We start from the raw sequence: 18,677 nt of genomic DNA, 5'->3' as shown, positions 1-18,677 counted from the left end.
GGGCGCTTAGCATACACAAAATACACAACTACATGCCAGTGTGATATATTGCATGTCAACGGGAGCTTACTCTGTCGGTTAGTGTGTTATTTGTCATTTCATGTTGTTTTCTGATCAGATGGTTTGTAGGCATGAGTTGCAGCTGTTGATTTCTGACACAGGCTTTGGTGTCCAAAGCCTTAAACCAGTGTCACCTAGGCCCAATGTTAGGATTGACAACCACAGATTTTACCTTGTTTCTCTAATGATACTAGACAACCCAAAATCATATGCATAAGCCTTTAATAGCACATGGAGCAAAGACCCACCCAAGTCTAAGTGTCATTATCTCATGTGCTCCCATGTCTTTTGTCTTCTAAGACTCGTCTTAACCCACAGAAGGTGTCCTCAACTCTGAACTAAGGCGCATCTTGGTTACCGCAGTATAGAAGTATAAGTATGTAGGTAACTACTCATTAAAACACATATGCGTTGATAGTGAAGTGTTGGATGAAGGTCTCAATCTCATCACAAACCATTTAAAAACTGTGTTGCTGTGAAGGCTGCCCAAAATTGAGCAGAACGTGTTCTTTGTTGCTCTCATGTGAGTTCAAAATCAGTCACCTAAAACTGCAGACTGGAGCTTCAAATCTATCAACTGAGAAATCACACTTAACTCAAAATGATGAAATAGCGCCATCTACTGGTCTGATGCGTTAACTGCATCTCCACACACTGAAGGCTGTATTCTCATGTGTGAAGCAGCTTCATTGGATTCCTACATGTGTCAAATATGTACCTAACAACGTCATTCACAGGTGATGTTGGTGACATTTCAGATACAGTCCAAACGCAATATCAAAGATGATTTTATTTACATAAATTTCTTTTTAAAACAAAAGGCAAAATGAACAGCTTTTACCTTTTTAAAAAGCTTTCAGAACAATCAAACTAATCATCAAAGTTCTTCATCGCTGACACATGTCAAAAAGCACAGCTTTCTAATCAAATTAGACCCCATCTCTGTCTCATTATCAACAAGAACTTAATGGATTCCTTGCAGCTTATTTTCTGCGACCAGTAATTACAACAGTAATGAGCATAAGTTTGTAGTCAAACCCTTAAGACGTTCAGGCTGTGGAAGTCTAAACAATGTAATACTCGGAGGAGTTGTGCTTGAAAGCTTTTTAATACAAATTCACAATGAAGATCTCTGTCGTCACTGAGGGATCTGTATTGGCCGAGCTGTACTGTGAAAAAAGGTGAAAACACGGCTCCTAAATATTTGCTGGGTCTTTCTTGCGTGCCAGTAGTTAGAATTTGGATCAGTGTTCAGTAGGACATCTGCTGCTGGACAACAGAACGGAGCAACTGCTTCTTGTAGCTGAACATTACGACAAATTTCACAGATTGTATGAAATGACAGTATCTTTGCAACTTCAGAAAACAGTCATAGGTGTTTACTTTTCCAGACTTTTCTGCAGCTCCTTAAGATTGTTCAGGCCTGGAAATTATTCCGTTTATTGAAAACACTCTTCCAGCCCTGCAGCGGGACCCTGAGAAGCACAGTTTGAGCCTTCGTGAAAGGTGCAGTCATCATGGTTTGTTGCCCAAGTCGGACAGAACGACAAAGCTCCGGTCTGTACCAGTGATTACTAATAAAAAGGTGCATTTACTGAATGATGTGACCACACTTCTGGGAACAAAGATGACATCTGGCCTTACAAGATGACTAAAAACTGACATGTAAAACAAATGTTGGTACTTTCTTTCCTTTTGAAAGAAAAGCAACAAGTACTGAAAGTCCATGGTAGACAAAACAAGTGGCACCCTTTCATACTGTATTTTTGTGACATTTACTGTGGAGCATCAAGAAATTATAATTTTACCAAACAGATTTTTGGAATAGAGCACTTCAAATCACACTAGTGCTCTTATTACAAACAACAACTTGTTAGGTCTGGAACAAGTATTTAATCAAACTAAATACTGATGTATGTGAAGAGAAATGTGGACAGTAGCATTATAAAACAAACAAAAAATTATCCTATGGGAGAATGTGTGCACGTTTTTGTTTTATTATATGTACAATAACGTACACAAATGTAAGCGAGGTCACACAAGAGACCAGTAGTAAGTAATGATAGAGGTATATCAGTGATTACAGTAGCAAGTCATTTCTTAAATCAGACACACCTCTCTGTTTTTCTCTGGTCGACGCAGAGTTGATAGAAAACTGCTTCACTCTCCTGCCTTCACACTCTGTCTGGACAAGTTCACGAATATTCTGTTTTAAGTTAGTTAAGGACAAAAAAGTTGAACAAGTGTGCCACAAACTTGAGCTGTGATCAATCTGCAAGTCAGGATTTGAGAGCACTCGAGGCTGGTTTAGACAAGCATTTCAAGAGTCACGAGTGGAAGAAACTCCACTGACACATGACGAAGAAGTAACCCTGATGAAGACCGTTAGCCAATCATTTTTGGCAAAATAAAAACAGTGGCAGCAGGTTTCAAACTGAAGCATACAAAAATCATCAGCAGACTGATTAAAGCTTGAATTTGTTTAGTCGCTCCACAGTTTTGTTGTTAAACTAACACACTCCAGCGTTTCCCCTGTAATACACTGCTAGGGAACAGGAACTGCATCTTTAAGACATCGTCTAAGCACATTACATGTCGGCAGGCGCACACACATGTCACACATATCCTCTCTCACACACACACAGGCTGCATAAGTGACAAAATCTAAACCAAGTTGTGATGTAACTGAAGTGTGGCTTCTTTTCTTTTCTTTTCTCTGGGGAAGAAATATCTCCACAGCTAGCTCAACAAGGCAGACTTGTTATATGCAGAATCTCTGAGATATCTACGCTGCAGAGAGTCTGATAGTTTAGTGTAGCTTATTGATGGTTATCAGCTTTGAGGCATTGAGAAATAAATTATGTAGAAACAGCTGTGCCCACATGGCAAGTATCAGGATCTCCACTAATTTTGAGATGAAGTAAAAATAAAATAAATTAACCGTATGAGTTTTTGGTCTACATCATGCAGCCTCGGCACACACACACACACACACACACACACACACACACACACACACACACACACACACACACACACACACACACACACACACACACACACACACACAGCAGCAGTTACTCTTTTCCACGAGCCCTTATAGAGTAAAACCCAAACTCAAATCAAACAAAAAGAAACTAACAAGAAAAAACAGAATGACATCCCTGACATTTTTCAAGAACAAATTAAGATGCTGAAGTTGTGTTTTATAATTATTTTTAACTTAAATATAATAAAGATATAAGTATATATTTTTTCTATAGATCTTTTCTCGTCAGTCCTCGGTGGAGTCTGTGTCATCATTGATATAGTCTTCTTCTATTGGCGTGCTGCCATTTTGAGTCCCCCACTCATCTTCATCATACTCTATGCTGTCGTTGTCCTCCAGCAGCTCGTTGTCGAGCTCCCCCGGTCCTCCTGCAGCCTGGACTCCGGCTGCCGCTCCATCGTCCGGCAGCTCGGCTACTGGCTGTCCATGCTGGTTTTCCCCCGGCGCTGGTGGGGCTGCAGCAGCGGCGTCCTGCGGCGCTGCGTAGCCCCCGTTGTTGTTAGAAAAGGCGGCTCTGTCTTGGCTCTCCTCCTCGACATAAACTCTCTGATGGCACATGGGGCACGTGTCCTGGATGTAGAGCCACTTCCTCAGGCACAGTGCGTGGAAGTAGTGGTGGCAGGGCGTGATGCGGGCAGAGGTGGCGAACTCCTGGTAACAGATAGCGCACACATCCTCGATGTCCCTCAGCTGGTCCCCGTGCACCTCCGGCAGGGAGTTGATCTTCTTGACGGCTGTGCGGCGGTTGATGAACGTCTTCCAGCCGTTCTTGGCCTGCAGGTAGATGTTGAAGTAGGCGTGCAGGCACATCATGCAGGCACGGATCTTGCTCCCCGACTCGAACATCATCGTGTAGGCACCGTTTCCAAACATGATGACGCCGAACAGGAACTCGATGATGTTGCCTGTGGAGCGCACGTAGTAGACATAGTCGTCCAGCTTCTCCCACAGGACGTTGGAGAAGCCATCCGCCATGAAGAGGCCGTAGACTGTCAGTGACACCACCACCTGGAGGGAGGGAATTGATTATAAAGATTTTGTTTTTAAGATTTAGTGACTGACATTTTCTGACAAATTTCAGCTTTAAAAGTCGAAAACACAGGTCAAGGGAAGCGGGTGAATGTCCATCTCCTATCACAGAATAACTCCTGGAATACACTGAACCTCACAGACTGATGAGACCTAACAGGAGTTATCTGACTGTATAATTGTTCAAACTAATTCTACAGTAAATTATCTGTCCTCACCTTGAGGCAGAGCTCCACGCAGAAGGCGGTGACGGCAAAGAGCCAGGTGTTGAGGGCGTAGTGGTGCCAGAGGGCGTAGCTGAGCACTACGGGGAGCACAAAGAGCGCCAGAGACACCAGCAGGACTGGGAAATGGCGTCGAAAAGAGGAGACGTGGGAGGCGCTTAGGGACATCAAGACAGGGTCGGTCATGCCGTGGATGAAGTGCAGGATGGCCGTCAGCAGGAGGCACATGTTCCGGCTGAGGCGGACCTTCAAATCAAAGCGAGAGAGGCTCTCAGTCACTAATTTATAATGCAAAAAGTGTTTAACAGCAAGCAATTGCAAATGTTCTTTATAGTACATCAGTAATTCAACAGGATGTTTCCCACATAATCACTTCAAGGTGCCTGCAAGTTTCATCAACTTAAGACTTAGGAAAGTTTAAGACTATTTCATGCCAATTAGAAACAAAAATAAGACTTTAAGCTGCGGCGGTTTAGGGGTTAAGATGTCAAGCATGAACAGCAACGTCCCCTGGTTCAAGTCCAGTCAGGGACCTTTGTTGGATCTCCCTCTCCCTTGTTTTCTATTATCTCTCTACTGTCTATAATAAAGGCTTAAATATTGATGAACAATGGCATACAAAACAGGCTTGACCACCTCATTCAATCAATATAGGTAAAAACATCATTTAAAAAAATACACCAGAGCAATACACACTGGAAATTAAAAAAAAACAAAAAAAACAGACTCAGAAATCAATCTGTCAATCAACTGGGGAGCCAGAGGCACGAATCCTGCAGTGACATACCAGGCGTTCCTCAGGGTCCAGGCTGCTGAGGCCGGTCTGCAGAGCCAGGATGAAGAACAGGACAGGAGCCACGAAGCCTAAACGCTTGTCCTCCTCCTCCGTCGAACCTGAAGGGTCAAAATCAGACAAAACACTTAACTCCAGGAGCTTTTTTTTTCTTTTTTACAGCCAGTATGTACAACAGATTAGAAAAGTTTGTAGAGCAACACACACACACACTCAGTCAGTCGTACCTATAAAGGCCAGGATGCTGAGGCCGAGGTAGTGTGCGACAGAGGAGATAACGGCACTCATCCCCAGAACAGTGAGTGTGGAATCACAGCCAGAGATGATCAGGTTACTCGTCAGATCCCAGAACACGTCCCAGCTCAGCAGGTAACCCTGAAAACAGTGCAGGCACAGAGCTCCGCATGTCACCTTTACTTATAACTCCCTCTGCTCTTCACATTCAGACATTTTTGGGGGGGTCTAAGGCACCTCTGCTACAAGATGTCAGCATCAGGTTGAATTCTGCCTCCCAAACAAGGAAACAGAAATTAGGAAATAAAGGTTTCTGCAGTGTTCATCTAGAGACTTTTAAATACCACACAGAAGGCAATTTAAAACAACAAGGCCTACAATTATTAAGTACATGAATTTAGTGACAGTTATTTCATGTTTTTGTCAGTACTTCCAAGCTGTATATGACAAGGATTTCTAGTGGTGTAATTAATCAAATAATTCAACCTGGATAAGCAGCAGGAAACTGATGATTCGCTTAAAAAATAAAAAATGATTAATATGTTTCAATTAATCTAAGCTTCATGAGATTTTGAGATGGTGAGCTTACTGTAGCTAGCAAACCGTGTTTGTAACAGGTCTGATGACGCTGACTTAAACTGCCTCCTGCAGACCAATCCACTGTTGCAACAATCACACTTTCAGTTTAAAGATAGAGCAGGCAAAGGTAAATATTTAAGACCTTTGTAAATGAAATGTAAGACTTTAAAACCTGCCAAGGTTTCCTTTTTTGGAGGAACTGAATTCAGCGCTTTTTAAGACCTGCAGATACCCTGATTAACAGCAAACTGAACGGTTCTTATCGTACCTGTGAGTCGGAGCTCCCGTCTGTGGCACCACCTGTGGCGTCACCGCTCTCCCTCCTCACCGCCCTCACCACGTAGACCAGGATCAGTGCCTGGGCAGTAACCCGGGTCAGCCAGAACACCCGCAGCACGTCAGGGAATCTGATCCTCTTCCACGTGTCCTCTAGCAGAAGCTGAAGCCCATAGATCCTGTACATGTGCCGTACGAGCAGGTAGACGTACCGGCACGAGTAGTAAAACCATTTGAGCCTCATGGCCAGGCACACAGCCGTGTTGAGAGCCAGCGCCAGGCCTGAGAACACAGCCACCAGCTGCCTGACGTCTGCAGGCAGCTCAATCATCAGCCCCCACAGAGGGATCATGATGTCCAGGACCACCAGTGCTGCAAACACGGACTGGAGATTGAGCAGGAACACGTAGCCCACTCCAAAAACAAGCTGGACTGCGGCCATGCCCAGCCACAGCGTCGGCCCGTTTCGGGGCAGCAACCTGAACCCCAGTGCCGCTTTGTAGTAGGCGCTGTAGAAGTCTATGTGAGAGGTGGCGTAGTAATTGAAGAGGACCGCCGCCATGCCGAGGAGAACAGCAAAGAAGAGGGTGTAAAACTTAAACAAGGCTTTCTGGGAGAGTAGCAGCACCACACTGGAGATGAGGACACCTGGGACACACAAGACACAGAGACACAGTTGGCAAAGATGAAGATTAACATGATGGAATGGTAAATTACTTCACACATATATATCACACAGACTAAAGTGTGGTTTGTAAATGTGTCTGATTAGATTCTCTATAATCAATCTGTCTGATAAAACAACAGTAAGAGTTGTTATAGAATGTGAACATTCTCTGAGAGAGAATAATGTGAGTGCCCGAAATATAAACAAGATCAGGAGGAAAACAATCAGCTTGCAGCGCTATAATATAAGTCAAAAGCAACAGGGCAAATAGAGAAAGAGTCACACATTTCATCAAACAAACCTGTCAAACATTTCTTATAGATAAGACATAATAACCCAGACGTTTGGTTGCAGGTCATAACAGTAAACTTTGGCATATCGCAGGTGCACGGGTGAAAAATCACCTGTCATGAGATGAAAGATGGAAACACACAAAACTAAAGTCCTCCATTTGAAAGGAATGCTGTCCACAATACACATAATAATAGTGTAACATACAGCTACTGTATAGGTATGACTGTAATGACATGTTAGTGTCGTAATAAATGTTACAGCACCAATACAACATACTGATTGGCTGTGGATTAGCTGAACCAGTCAGACGCTCCTTGACGTTTCACAGCGATGCTATCACTGTGGCAACGCAGTAATAAGTTATGTCGAATGTCTTAATATTTGTTCCTCAGTGTGTTGTCTTTGCATACAGGATTATCAGTTTAAGGTAGGATTAAAGAGAGGTTCAAGGTTCAGGGTTTTTTTTATAAATAAATAAGCTAGTATATACTAAACTCATAAACTTCATGTCTTATACACAAAATGACAAAATAGTCTGACTGTGTGTGCATGTCTAAATAAGGAAACATTATTTCTTTGGATGAATTGTTTCCGGTTTTAACTTTGAAAACAGTTGGAACCAAACTGGTTAGTGGTGCCTGAGCAGTCTATTAAAATCTAGTATATTAAAAGCAGCAAAACAGTCTTGGCATATAAATTTAGGTCATACTGAAGTTGACCATCTCATTTTCGCCTGACTCCTCCCATACCCCTTGTATACACTGCCACCTTGACCTTAGGCCCCTAACAATGTTTAACTGAAAAGCTTTGTTCACCTTGGATCACAGTGTGAAGAGTTCATTGAGTAAATGAACTTAGCTGTTTAGGGGGTGTTTGTGGATGTCTTCATTTGAGTTTATTCAAATAATATTGTTCACATTTTGGTATGTATTATATTGTATTTGTATTTCAGGTAAACATTCCTAGGTTGTTGGTACTAAAGAAGTCGTGGGTTGAAGAAACACAAGACTGTTGGCTGACCCACTTTAAAAAGGCACCTTATTTGGCCCCTCGCCTCGCCAAACCCAGAGCTCTTGGCTAACACCAGGAGGACTTTCATGGAGGCTGAGCCGTTCAAAGGTCTACAAACTGTACAAACGGAGAGTTATATAACCTGGTAGTTGTTTATCTGTGTAGTGTTTTCTGTTAATGACTTAACACTCCACAGAGAGAAGCTTTACCAGGTTGTTTTTTGTGAGGGGGAAAACAGCTGTGATGAATGTAGACTAGGTTATAGGCACTGAACAGCTGAAGCTATGTCTGTCCAGTGCCACAAAAATATTTGTTGTGAATCACGTAATAGAATAATAAATGTGTCAAATTAGTTATGACTGGCTTGTCTGTAAAAGACAGTGCATCAGACTGCACTAACACATTTGAATTTAATGTCACGATTACTGCGAAAGTTGAATGAAGTCAAAATGTGTGAATATTACGCCAAAACGCCCATAAAGGTAAAATGGCTTAAAATTGTAATGTCCAAGTGAATAGGAAGTAAAACCTCACCAACATTTGTCATATTGTGTGATCTTAAATACAATATCTTTTGAAATGTATAGGATTTTGTACAATGGCTCACTGTAAATGTACGCAATAATAAAATGAGCATAAGATCATGATACTTTATATACCCCATGCCCACACCAAGTCCTATAACGCTATAGAGTTCAGATGATTCGTGCAAGATATTAGCTTTCTAGGCAAAGTACAGGGATAAAGAAGCATATTTTGACAGGCAGAATGACAGGCTGCCATAATGTCCCCCAACAGTCACTTTGAGGACTTCCGCTGGATTCCGGCGGGGATACAGAATTTGACACGACACCTGTGATTAAATACCTGACGTTAGCAGCAGTAAGCTAGCTCGATAGCGACTTGCTAGCACTAAACCAGAATGAATTAGGTTTGAGGGAAACTAGTTAAGCACTGTGTTAGACATATCTGGCTTCTATTGATGTTACTGCTGGTAGTTAAATCGGCTTTAGTGGGTCTGACAGGTGACATAGCTTCACACTGATGACTAACGTCATGGCTAACGCAGCGTCAGTTAGCTAGCTGTCAGTTGGTTGTGTGCTGTTGACAGAATCGGGAGGCTCCTGTTCTGGACCCTGCACTTTAAGATGCTTACCCATGACTCTGACCAACACCTTCCCCATCGCACCGGCCCATCCCGAACCAGGGTCGTAGTAAGAGTTAAAAATGGCGTCGATAATAAAGATACAGGGAACTCGCAGCGCCACATCCAGCACCGCTAAGGCCTGCTGGCCTATCCGGGCTTGAGTGGACGCCATGCGGCTTCAATGGAGGGCTTACAGTCCTGTGGAGCCCCGTCTATCCATGCAACATTAAAATAAGTTTAAGTCCCCCGGAAGCCGTCTCCGGTTTCGCTTTGCCTGGCGTTTATTTCACAGCTGGGAACCTGCTGCCGTCCGCCATGTCCGCCCAGCTGAACCTCCTGTTGCTTCTTCTTCTTCTGTTTAATGTCGTGTTGCTGCCATCCGGAGTGTTATCGCCACCAACCGTTACACGTCAGGGTTCTCCTCAGATCCTGTCTCGTCCAGTATCATGAAAAATATCAGGATATCTCTGAATTGGCCATTTCCTATTGCTTTGGTTGCTCTGGGAAGACCGCAGAAGTTGCTCGGCTGTTGGTTGGTTCCGACGTAACGTGACGTAACTTCCAGCGTCAGAGGGTGTGGCAGCTGACGTAGCACTTTTCGCAAACATTTACATTTTTGCTAATATTATACGAATAAAAGTGGTAATTGCAGTTTTGAAAACATGTTAAATATGATGCTTTTCTTTTGTTTTCTTCAATGGTCTGGTCTTTTCTTTCCATCTCTATTGTTTAACAATATTGTTATAAATGTGTAAGGGCAACATATTTTGGTTAATAAAGTTTACTGATTTTTTACTGATGTAAATGTACTGTCAACATAAAACATATTTAGATTACTCTGTGCATAATTAGATATATTTAACCCACACAAACTTTTTATAAATGATATGCAAATGTTTATTTTCTCCTTCAACTAGCTCATTAGTTTGTGTTTTTATTAGGTTTTACATGATAACCGATGTATATATTCCCGTAGACAGTACATGGATGGCTACAAATCACCTGCTAAGTTCAAATAACATAGGGAAAATTTATTTATACAGATATACAGATTTATTTTTTGTGGCCTACCATGAAAAAATGTCATTTTTTATTTCAGAAGAAGACAGATCGGAAGCTATTTGACTTTTCAACATTGGTAAAGGGGGAGTTTTAACCCTGGACCCATCATTCAAACAGGCACACACACACACATTCATAATAGAGCCTTCATCAGGTCTCAAAGTAAAATAAGGCCATATCAGTCTGTCTCATGAAGGTCTGCTTGGTCATCAGCTGGAGCTGAAGAAGACTTTGATGGTGTTGTTGTAGATTGTGTTCGCCAGCTCCAGCGGCTCCTCTTCCCTCGCTGCTGCCATCACCTCTAGAACTTGTCTGGAAGAGACAAATAGTGAAATCTATACATTAGCTATTAAAATCTAACGTATGATGGATTGAAAAACATTCATGTTTGCTTTCAAACTGTTGAATTTATCCAAAGAGTTCTTCAAAGAATCTCCCCTCTAACTTTATTGCGCCTTTACTCACATGATGTGACAGGGCTCATTCCTGTCCTTCAGACAATGCCCCACCTCCCATTTCTTCTTTGTGGGAAATGTAGTTTTAAGATATTTGGAGCCTGCATGAGTGTTCTTCACGCCACACCACGGAGCATCTGGGAAGGAGCAGGCAAGTATGAATGCATAAATAAATACAACAGTTAAAAAAAAAGCAATGTGATGTACAAAACATCTTGACCTTTTATATCTTATGTATTAATGAAACATGTTGTCTTGGATTTAAATGTTTCATAACTGTGATACAGCTTCGATGAATTAAGTTGAATTCAGTCTGACATTTTGCTTAAATGCCTTCTTTATTACAATAAACTGGCTGCAACTCACCTGTTTCTATCATGAGTCTCTCGGTGGGGATAGACTTCATAGCTTCAATATTAGCCTCTGTTTTCAAGGAACTGAACAATACAAATAACAATAAACACAGTTTAAGTTGCAGAATTCTCAATATGCACCTCTAATGAAATTCTCTTTAATTTGTTTCAAAAGAGATTATGTGAAAAATGTGATCTACAGTATGTATTAGGGTGTATATTTTGGAAATTAAACTATTTGATTTCCATTTTTAAGGTACGGAAACATTAGCCTTCCAGATGTAATGTAATGTACTAATACTTCCCCTCATTGAAGACTGGGCTGGTTGATGATATATTAGTGACGAGAAACATCTTCACCATTGACATTCAAGTATGACATTTTTGTTGATTCACAAGCGTCAAGCAGATAGTTTGTTGCAACCTTATTGGTTAACCAAAAATTCAACACACGTCCCGTTGGCTCCATAGTCTGTTCAGGGGGAAAATGTCTACATCATAGTTCAAAATCCTCTCACCATCCATTTATTCCAATATAGAGGTCCAGGTCAATGAGGGCAGCAGCGTCCTCTGCAGTCCCATCAAATGAGTGAACCTGAAAGAAATAATTAAAAGGTACAGAACAGGCGTGTTTGTGATGTTGTCATCTCAACCGCAATGAAACTGTAAAGGATTATTCAGTTGAGCTCACACTGATTCCTTCTGCAGTAGCAACACAATTTTACAAGAACATGTACCACTTCCGAGTATAAAATACTAATCGTATATGTAGTATAAAACAAAGTCCTCACCACCCCTCCAACACATCTGTCTCGATTTCTCTTCATGATGTCTGTCAAAACAGAGACAGAGAAACAGTAAACTACTTTGTATAAAAAAAATTCCTCTAACGGTCCAGATCAGGACCAGGTCTTGGGTGCACAAACCTACCAATGAACTCCTGATGGGAGTTTCTGCAGTGGAGGAACATGGGCAGCTTGGTCTCCTCTGCCAAGTCAAACTGCTTCTCAAAGTATCTGTTAGAGACCAGAAAGAGCAAAGAGAGGGAGAGAAAATAAATGAAGGACACTTATTTACCGAAATACTGTATTTATTTCCAACTAGTGCTGACACTATTAGCCTTAATAATCGAGTAATTAATCAACTAAAAATCACTTGAATGAAACAATGTGAGAAGGTTAAAAGTCTCTAATTAAACTGCTCACAGCTCATTGACACACACAACCAGTGACGGCATCACAATTAGCCAAAGGTACATTTTAAAGGGTCAAAAGCAAATTATGTGCAGCCACTGAGAGCAGCTTTAGATACTCAATAGAGACAAATAAACTTACTTGAGTTGAGTCTCTTTTGGGCAAAATTCCAACCTGTCAAAATCTGGAACGAAGAGAAAAAACACACAGTATTATTAATGGACATAAAGAATTCATAGACCACAGAGTCAGGACAACACTGAGCAATGAGCCATAAGTGACTTATTTCTTGTGGATAAAAATGTTATTTCATTACTGCACGAATGCAACAGTGTTAACAGTACACACCTAGTCCACACTCTCCAATGGCTACCACCTTTCCTCTGTGTGCTGCTGCCAGCTCCCTCAGCCCTGAGAAGTACTGAGATTCTCCATTCAGCTCAAACTCACTGCAGCGGGTGGGATGGCAGCCGACCGTGCAGCAGAACTCATCTGTAATAAAGGAGGGAGCTTCTTAAACAAAGAGGTATAAAAGGTCCAGCACTGAGGAAAGCATGATTCTGCTCATGAAGAAATGGACTTTCACATTCACATTTAGCTCTTGCCCCTGGCTCTGCCATACAATCCTAGAGGGCCCATGCACACTGAAAATTAACCAAAAACCATTTGGTCACACTTTGTTCCACAATACGTGTTTGTCATTGTTATCATTACCTCTGCTCTCAGCTAGTTTCAGGGCCTCCTTGCTGTCTTCAAGGTTTCCTCCTGTGATCATAAACTGTGAGCAACAGATATTACTTACAAATGAGACTGAAGACATTTCAAATGGGTTGTTTTTCAGTGTTTCAGTGTACAATAACAAGACGAAGAGTCTGCAGCTACTCTGCACTAAAAACAACAGCTGAGGCAGATGGGAATGTCATTCACTTTGCAGGTATTTGGTCATAAACCAAAGGACAAACCTGATGATGGTGCTAGAGGAAAAGTCAAAGGATGACCAAAGTATCTAGGATTTATCCTTTAGGGACCTTGACTGTCTGTACTAAATTTCATGGCAGTGCGTCCAATAATTGTTTAGATATTTCAGAAAACATTGCAATCCCTGACTAGAATAAGTGCACACTTATATTAAAGTGGCGGACACATGGCTTACCTTTTCAACTCCGATTTTGAGAGCTCTGTCGACGATCTGACTGAAGTCATCTGTCAGAAAAATCACAACTGGTCTCAGATGAACTTTGTCTCAACAGCCGACAAGTCAAAAGTCAATGAGTTTCTTACCGTCGTGTTTCTGCTTCCCTCTGTAGAGTCCTCTAAACATGGGATCTGTCAGGTTCACACCGATATCTGGAGAGGGAGAGGTTGCAACACTGCAATATGTCCCCAAACATTTTCCTGTGATTCATTGCTGATGTGTATTCAGTTCCTAATAATATCAAAGAGAGAAAAGCAGCAAATCCTCTTTGAGAAGTATCTCCAATTTATTTATTGTTACTTAAAAGTTTAGTTGAGGTTAATGATTGAATAGCTGATTAATCGACTACTCCTTTCAGAACTACACATTTTAAATCTTAGATGTTCTGCTTTTTGAGCCTTTCGCCAGTTTGTGCCTGTTAACATTTGAATAACAGTACCTGCTGCTGATAGTTGTAGTAAATGTAGTGCAATATAAGCTGTCATGAGGAGTGATGAACTGCTATAAACCGAAAACAAACCACCTGACACTTCCCTGCACAGCTGCAAAGCTCTGTGACTGCTGTGTTGTCATTTTCAGCAGGGCTAACTCATAGCTCCATGCTAACTACACATGCAGGCTTGTCTGTTTACAACAAACACCAGCACACAGGACACTCAGAGTCTTCTCCCCTCTCTTAATGTTTAATCAATCCAGCCATTAAACACATTAAACACGTGTCTTACCAATGAATTTGTGTTGAGCCATGGTTGTAAGAGCAATGCTTCTACAAAGCACCACACATGCAGCTCTCACCACTCCCATGATGCCACAATACCGTAAGTACTGTAGCAGAGAGAAGCCACATTACTGAAACAGCTAGCTTTCTATCCAAACTGTTATATAAGAGACAACGTGAAGCAAATGTACTTTAAGTTAATCATTATTGTTAACATCTACGATCAAATCCTGACCAAAAAAAGTGACAAAAAAGACAAGAAATATATTTTCGCATTTTAAAGGCTTTTACGGTCGTAACGTCCAATCGCCACAAAGTCCCAGAATCCTCCGCGCTGATCGGCGAGAAGGTGACAGGGGACGGTGAAAATGGCCGCTGCCTATCTCACTCACCAGCAGAAGGTGTTGCGGCTTTACAAGAAGTCGCTGAGACACCTCGAGTCATGGTGCATCTTTAGGTAAGGGGGGCAGTCTTTGTCTCGGCTCTATGCTGAATAGTGAAAAATACAGAACCCGCTGCTGTAGTGTAGTCTGTTTGCTGTGCTGATAAGCTAACAGCTAAGCTAACTGCTAGCTGCTGCTAGCTGCTGCTAGCCAGGTCACTCATTCCTCAAGTCAGTTCCACAGTAAAATGCGTGTCCTTGTCAGCTCACCCACTCTTCTTTCAAACAAGAATACACCTCTGACTCTGTCCTGTTCATTTTAAACGTTATATTGGCCAAAGGTTCGCCAGCTAGCGTCGAAATCAGTGAGCAGTCAAGTCAGAGCAAACTTGACTCTCAGTGTCACCACAGACAAACTAATACATGAATACATATATATTAGCCAGATTCGTTCATACAAAATATTATTTATTTTAATTTTAAAGGTATTTGCTCGTTTACAGACGGCAGCTGTCATTTGCTCACCACCAAACACTGTTATGTAAAAGTTTCCCACAAACAGAAATATCATGAGGTTCAGTCTTGCACGATTTATTGACACTGAATTAACAGGATAATAATGAATTCAGATTCAATCAATCAAGTCATCAAACCTCTTTAGGTGGCACATCAGGGGAACACGTCATTTATTTGCAGGGTAGGGCTTCAACTCTGTTCCATAGGATGAACTGAGTCATTTATAGACACACAATGTAGTGTCAGTATATATTTGGCTTTTCTGCGCTGCAATTTCTTGTCACTTATCTGCTGACATGTGCTTAAACAGATATATCTCCTACAAGCTCATGTTTGTCGACTGATTTATTAAATGTTTTACAGTTTTAAATATTGTTATTGGATCGAACAATATTGTTATTGGGTAAACAAACAATAAGCTCCAGGATGTCGGACAAGAATAATGAAGAAGAATCAAGAAGAATGTTATTGCTCAAACATCTCAATGTTGGCTGGAGCACACTGTAGTGTGTCTTTCTCAAGTTTGTTTGAGCCGATATGATTAGTTTATCAACAGAAAAATAATCAGCAAATATTTTGATAGTTGTTTAAGTTATTTTAGAAGCAAAAATAAACATCTTTTAGGTTTTGGACTGTTACTCGAACAAAAAATGGGGATGTTTCCTATTTTCTGATATTTTATAGACTAAATGATTAGTTTATAAACTAATGTGCAGATTAATCAATAATGAACATAATTGTTAGCTGCAGCCCTACTGTTTACAATTGCATGCAAATGCATGCATAAAGACTGTGTTTGTGTGAGATTTTAATGGTTATACTGTATCTACATTTTTCTCTTACTAGATGTCTTGCAGTTACATGAGACATCCTGGTCCCCCTCTGTACTGTCAGAAGTATGATTTAAGAAATATAACTGTTGTGGCATTTTCCCGTTATAGAGACAAATACCGGTTCTACGCCTGCATGCTGCGGGCTCGCTTCGATGACAACAAGAATGAGAAGGACATGGTGAAGGCCACCATGATGCTGAAGGCGGGAGAGGAGGAGTTCTGGGCCAACCAACATCCCCAGCCCTACATCTTCCCGGACTCTCCTGGAGGGACGTCCTACGAGAGATATGAGTGCTACAAGGTGACGCAGAGCTTTACCTGAATAGTGACCATGAAATAATTTAAAGTCTTCTTATTTTCTCTCTTACATTACTAAGAAAACAAACTATTATTCAAAAAATGTATGTATGACAGATATGTGCAGGACGATGTGAGAAAGTGTGTTGAACTTGCTGTCAAGCTGTTACTGCCCTCTGCTGGAAATGTTAGGGGAATGCAACAGGATTGTGTCAATATCTACTTTGAAGAAAGCTCTTCCACATATACTGAGAAATGATATCCTCAGATGTTAAAAGTCTATAAGAAATTTATAGACTTGTTTTAATGTTCCAAAATCGTGATGTGAACATGTGACAGTCCTAATGTTACATGATGAAAGTCCTGAGCTCTGCTTTGTTCCCGTAGGTCCCAGAGTGGCTGCTGGACCACTGGCACCCCTCAGAGAAGGCCATGTACCCTGACTACTTCTCCAAGAGAGAGCAGTGGAAGAAACTGAGAATGCAGAGCTGGGACAAAGAGGTGGGCTGCTCAGCATCCTGTCTGTCTACAGGACACATTGTACATAGCACCAGGGCACACGCCGCCTCTTCTTTGAGTATATTATGATGTTTTCCATACAAAAAGCAAAGAAAAAGGCAAAGTTCAGAGGAACGAATTATGTGTAAGAGAACTATGTTTTTTTTTCCTCCTATACTGGTACTCATTTTGCGACCCGCCAGGTTTATCCCTGTGACCCTGTAGAGGGGTCCTTCCCCCTAGGTTGGGAACTGCTGTTTGTAAGACATCAGTAGCAGCATGTATTACTTAGATTAATAAAGTCTACTTTTATTTTGACATTTCCACCTGGCTGCATTGTTTAATAAACTGCAGTATGGTCAGCTGCAGGTGGAGTTAGTATCAGTTATACCCACAAGGTGGCACTGGAGTTCAGTTAGACCATTGAGACTCTGTCAGCATGTCATGAAGCCTCTCTGTCAGTCAGAGATGAAACGATTTGTTGATTTGACCGTAAATGAATCACCAACTATTTTAAGCAAAAAATATTTTCTGGGACTTTAGAGACCAAATGCTACAAATAATCACATGAATTGATAATGTAAATTTCATTAATTGCAGCCATGAGGTGTCTCTGCTTATAATTCAGAATGCACAATGGATTAGGTATACTATGTATATGACAATCAGTACGATCAGTGCAAGTTACCCTTCACAGCGGTGAAAGAAGAATTTACTGATTGCCAATGAAGAAATTATTGAAAACATATTTGAAATGAAAATTAAGAATGTTGAATATTATGTCAAAGTACAGTAACAAGTAAACACAATATTCTCTTTGTTGGTCCAACTATTATTATGATACGTTTTCCAGTCAATGCCAGATATTTGCTGATTCCAGCTTCTCAATTGAGAGGATTTTCTGCTTCTCTCTGTTATGTCATTGTTAATTAAATATCTTTGGGTTTTGGACATTAAATCAGACGAAATTAACTTCTCAAAGTGGTCACCTTTGATGGACAAAAAAAACAAAACAATTGATAATGAAAATAACTGTTAGTTGCTGTCTTGTTTCTGTCTGGTTCCAGGTCGCCCAGCTGCAGGCTGAGACTCCAGCCAGCGGCCCCAAGACCGAAGCCCTCCCTCCTGCTCGCAAGGAGGGCGACCTCCCCCCTCTGTGGTGGCAGTACGTCACCCGCCCCCGGGAGCGCCCCACATAAACACCCTCCACCTCCGAGGGTCAGTCATCCCCCCCAGTCTGAGGGGAAACTATCCCAACCACACAGCAGCAGCACGAAGACTGGCTGAGCTCTTATTGAATCACCATCTGTCTGTAAAGAGTGTTTTATTAGAGTCATTTCTGAGGAGGTTCACCTGTGCAGGTTGCATGGCTGAGAAAACGACCTGCCTGTATTCACACTGATTCTTCAGTAGTCAGTTTAAGGCGGTTGGTGACTTTGAGAAGTCCTGTAGATGTGTCACTTAATACCTGTAACTGTTCCAATAAATAAATGTATGATGAAAAGTGTGTATGTGTTTTCTTGTGAGACACTTGCACTTCATGAGATGACACACAGGGTGGCTCAGTATGTCCTGTAACTATGTGATTATATAGTGTTTGCATACATGCATAAAGCATCATGTAGCCTTAAGCTAAAAGCTATTATAGGCTGAAATCCTTTCGTTGCTGCAATGCTACCAAAGGAATACTTTGATATGTTCAGGAAATTTGATTGGCCATCCCAGGTGCCACCCCACTATCGTATGATTGGCTATCTGCCCTGTCAGAGGTGGGACCTTAGTTTAAACCAACTGTTTGACGAGTACACTTAA

General features: G+C 41.5%; 3 protein-coding genes across 6 annotated transcripts; 1 reads left to right on the top strand and 2 right to left on the bottom strand.

Moving 5' to 3' along the window:
• Positions 1–3,334: 3,334 nt before the first annotated feature.
• rnf139 (ring finger protein 139) lies at positions 3,335–9,535 on the bottom strand. 2 transcript variants are annotated; one of them, XM_070922305.1, is made up of 7 exons: positions 9,373–9,535; positions 6,276–6,892; positions 5,383–5,530; positions 5,150–5,256; positions 4,357–4,608; positions 3,575–4,117; positions 3,335–3,529 (listed from the first exon to the last, which is right to left on the bottom strand). In XM_070922305.1, exons 1-7 carry the CDS (start codon positions 9,533–9,535, stop codon positions 3,335–3,337), a joined length of 2,025 nt encoding a protein of 674 aa, XP_070778406.1. The 2 variants fall into 2 exon arrangements, with proteins under 2 accessions (XP_070778406.1, XP_070778405.1); XM_070922304.1 differs by having other exon boundaries at positions 3,335–4,117.
• An 803-nt stretch (positions 9,536–10,338) lies between these two features.
• On the bottom strand, positions 10,339–14,383 carry tatdn1 (TatD DNase domain containing 1). 2 transcript variants are annotated; one of them, XM_070921855.1, is made up of 12 exons: positions 14,347–14,383; positions 13,708–13,773; positions 13,580–13,629; positions 13,141–13,204; positions 12,775–12,918; positions 12,568–12,610; positions 12,164–12,249; positions 12,025–12,065; positions 11,752–11,828; positions 11,247–11,317; positions 10,891–11,017; positions 10,339–10,737 (listed from the first exon to the last, which is right to left on the bottom strand). In XM_070921855.1, exons 1-12 carry the CDS (start codon positions 14,366–14,368, stop codon positions 10,635–10,637), a joined length of 894 nt encoding a protein of 297 aa, XP_070777956.1. In that variant the 5' UTR covers positions 14,369–14,383; the 3' UTR covers positions 10,339–10,634. The 2 variants fall into 2 exon arrangements, with proteins under 2 accessions (XP_070777956.1, XP_070777957.1); XM_070921856.1 differs by lacking the exons at positions 13,141–13,204; positions 13,580–13,629; positions 14,347–14,383 and having other exon boundaries at positions 13,708–13,747.
• A 295-nt stretch (positions 14,384–14,678) lies between these two features.
• Positions 14,679–18,363, top strand: ndufb9 (NADH:ubiquinone oxidoreductase subunit B9). 2 transcript variants are annotated; one of them, XM_070921850.1, is made up of 4 exons: positions 14,679–14,796; positions 16,179–16,371; positions 16,755–16,868; positions 17,933–18,363. In XM_070921850.1, the coding sequence occupies exons 1-4, from the start codon at positions 14,708–14,710 to the stop codon at positions 18,062–18,064; spliced, it is 528 nt and encodes a 175-aa protein (XP_070777951.1). In that variant the 5' UTR covers positions 14,679–14,707; the 3' UTR covers positions 18,065–18,363. The 2 variants fall into 2 exon arrangements, with proteins under 2 accessions (XP_070777951.1, XP_070777953.1); XM_070921852.1 differs by having other exon boundaries at positions 14,688–14,791; positions 16,207–16,371.
• Positions 18,364–18,677: the final 314 nt, after the last annotated feature.

The sequence above is a fragment of the Enoplosus armatus genome, chromosome 16, assembly GCF_043641665.1.
Source record: "Enoplosus armatus isolate fEnoArm2 chromosome 16, fEnoArm2.hap1, whole genome shotgun sequence".
NCBI classification, from domain to species: domain Eukaryota; kingdom Metazoa; phylum Chordata; class Actinopteri; order Centrarchiformes; family Enoplosidae; genus Enoplosus; species Enoplosus armatus.
This window is presented reverse-complemented; position numbering and strand designations above follow the sequence as displayed.

Excerpts from the sequence above, each read along its gene's own strand:
- rnf139 (XM_070922304.1), bottom strand. The coding sequence starts at position 9,535 with ATGGCGTCCACTCAAGCCCGGATAGGCCAGCAGGCCTTAGCGGTGCTG. Across the intron at positions 5,257-5,382 it reads CAGCATCCTGGCCTTTATAG|GTTCGACGGAGGAGGAGGAC; the intron begins GTACGACTGACT and ends TTGACCCTTCAG. Across the intron at positions 4,609-5,149 it reads TGGACCCTGAGGAACGCCTG|GTCCGCCTCAGCCGGAACAT; the intron begins GTATGTCACTGC and ends TTTGATTTGAAG.
- tatdn1 (XM_070921855.1), bottom strand. The coding sequence starts at position 14,368 with ATGGCTCAACACAAATTCATTG. Across the intron at positions 11,829-12,024 it reads ACAGATGTGTTGGAGGGGTG|GTTCACTCATTTGATGGGAC; the intron begins GTGAGGACTTTG and ends TATTTCTTTCAG. Across the intron at positions 11,318-11,751 it reads TATATTGGAATAAATGGATG|TTCCTTGAAAACAGAGGCTA; the intron begins GTGAGAGGATTT and ends TGTATTGTTCAG.
- ndufb9 (XM_070921850.1), top strand. The coding sequence starts at position 14,708 with ATGGCCGCTGCCTATCTCACTCACCAGCAGAAGGTGTTGCGGCTTTAC. Across the intron at positions 14,797-16,178 it reads GAGTCATGGTGCATCTTTAG|AGACAAATACCGGTTCTACG; the intron begins GTAAGGGGGGCA and ends TTCCCGTTATAG. Across the intron at positions 16,372-16,754 it reads AGAGATATGAGTGCTACAAG|GTCCCAGAGTGGCTGCTGGA; the intron begins GTGACGCAGAGC and ends TTGTTCCCGTAG.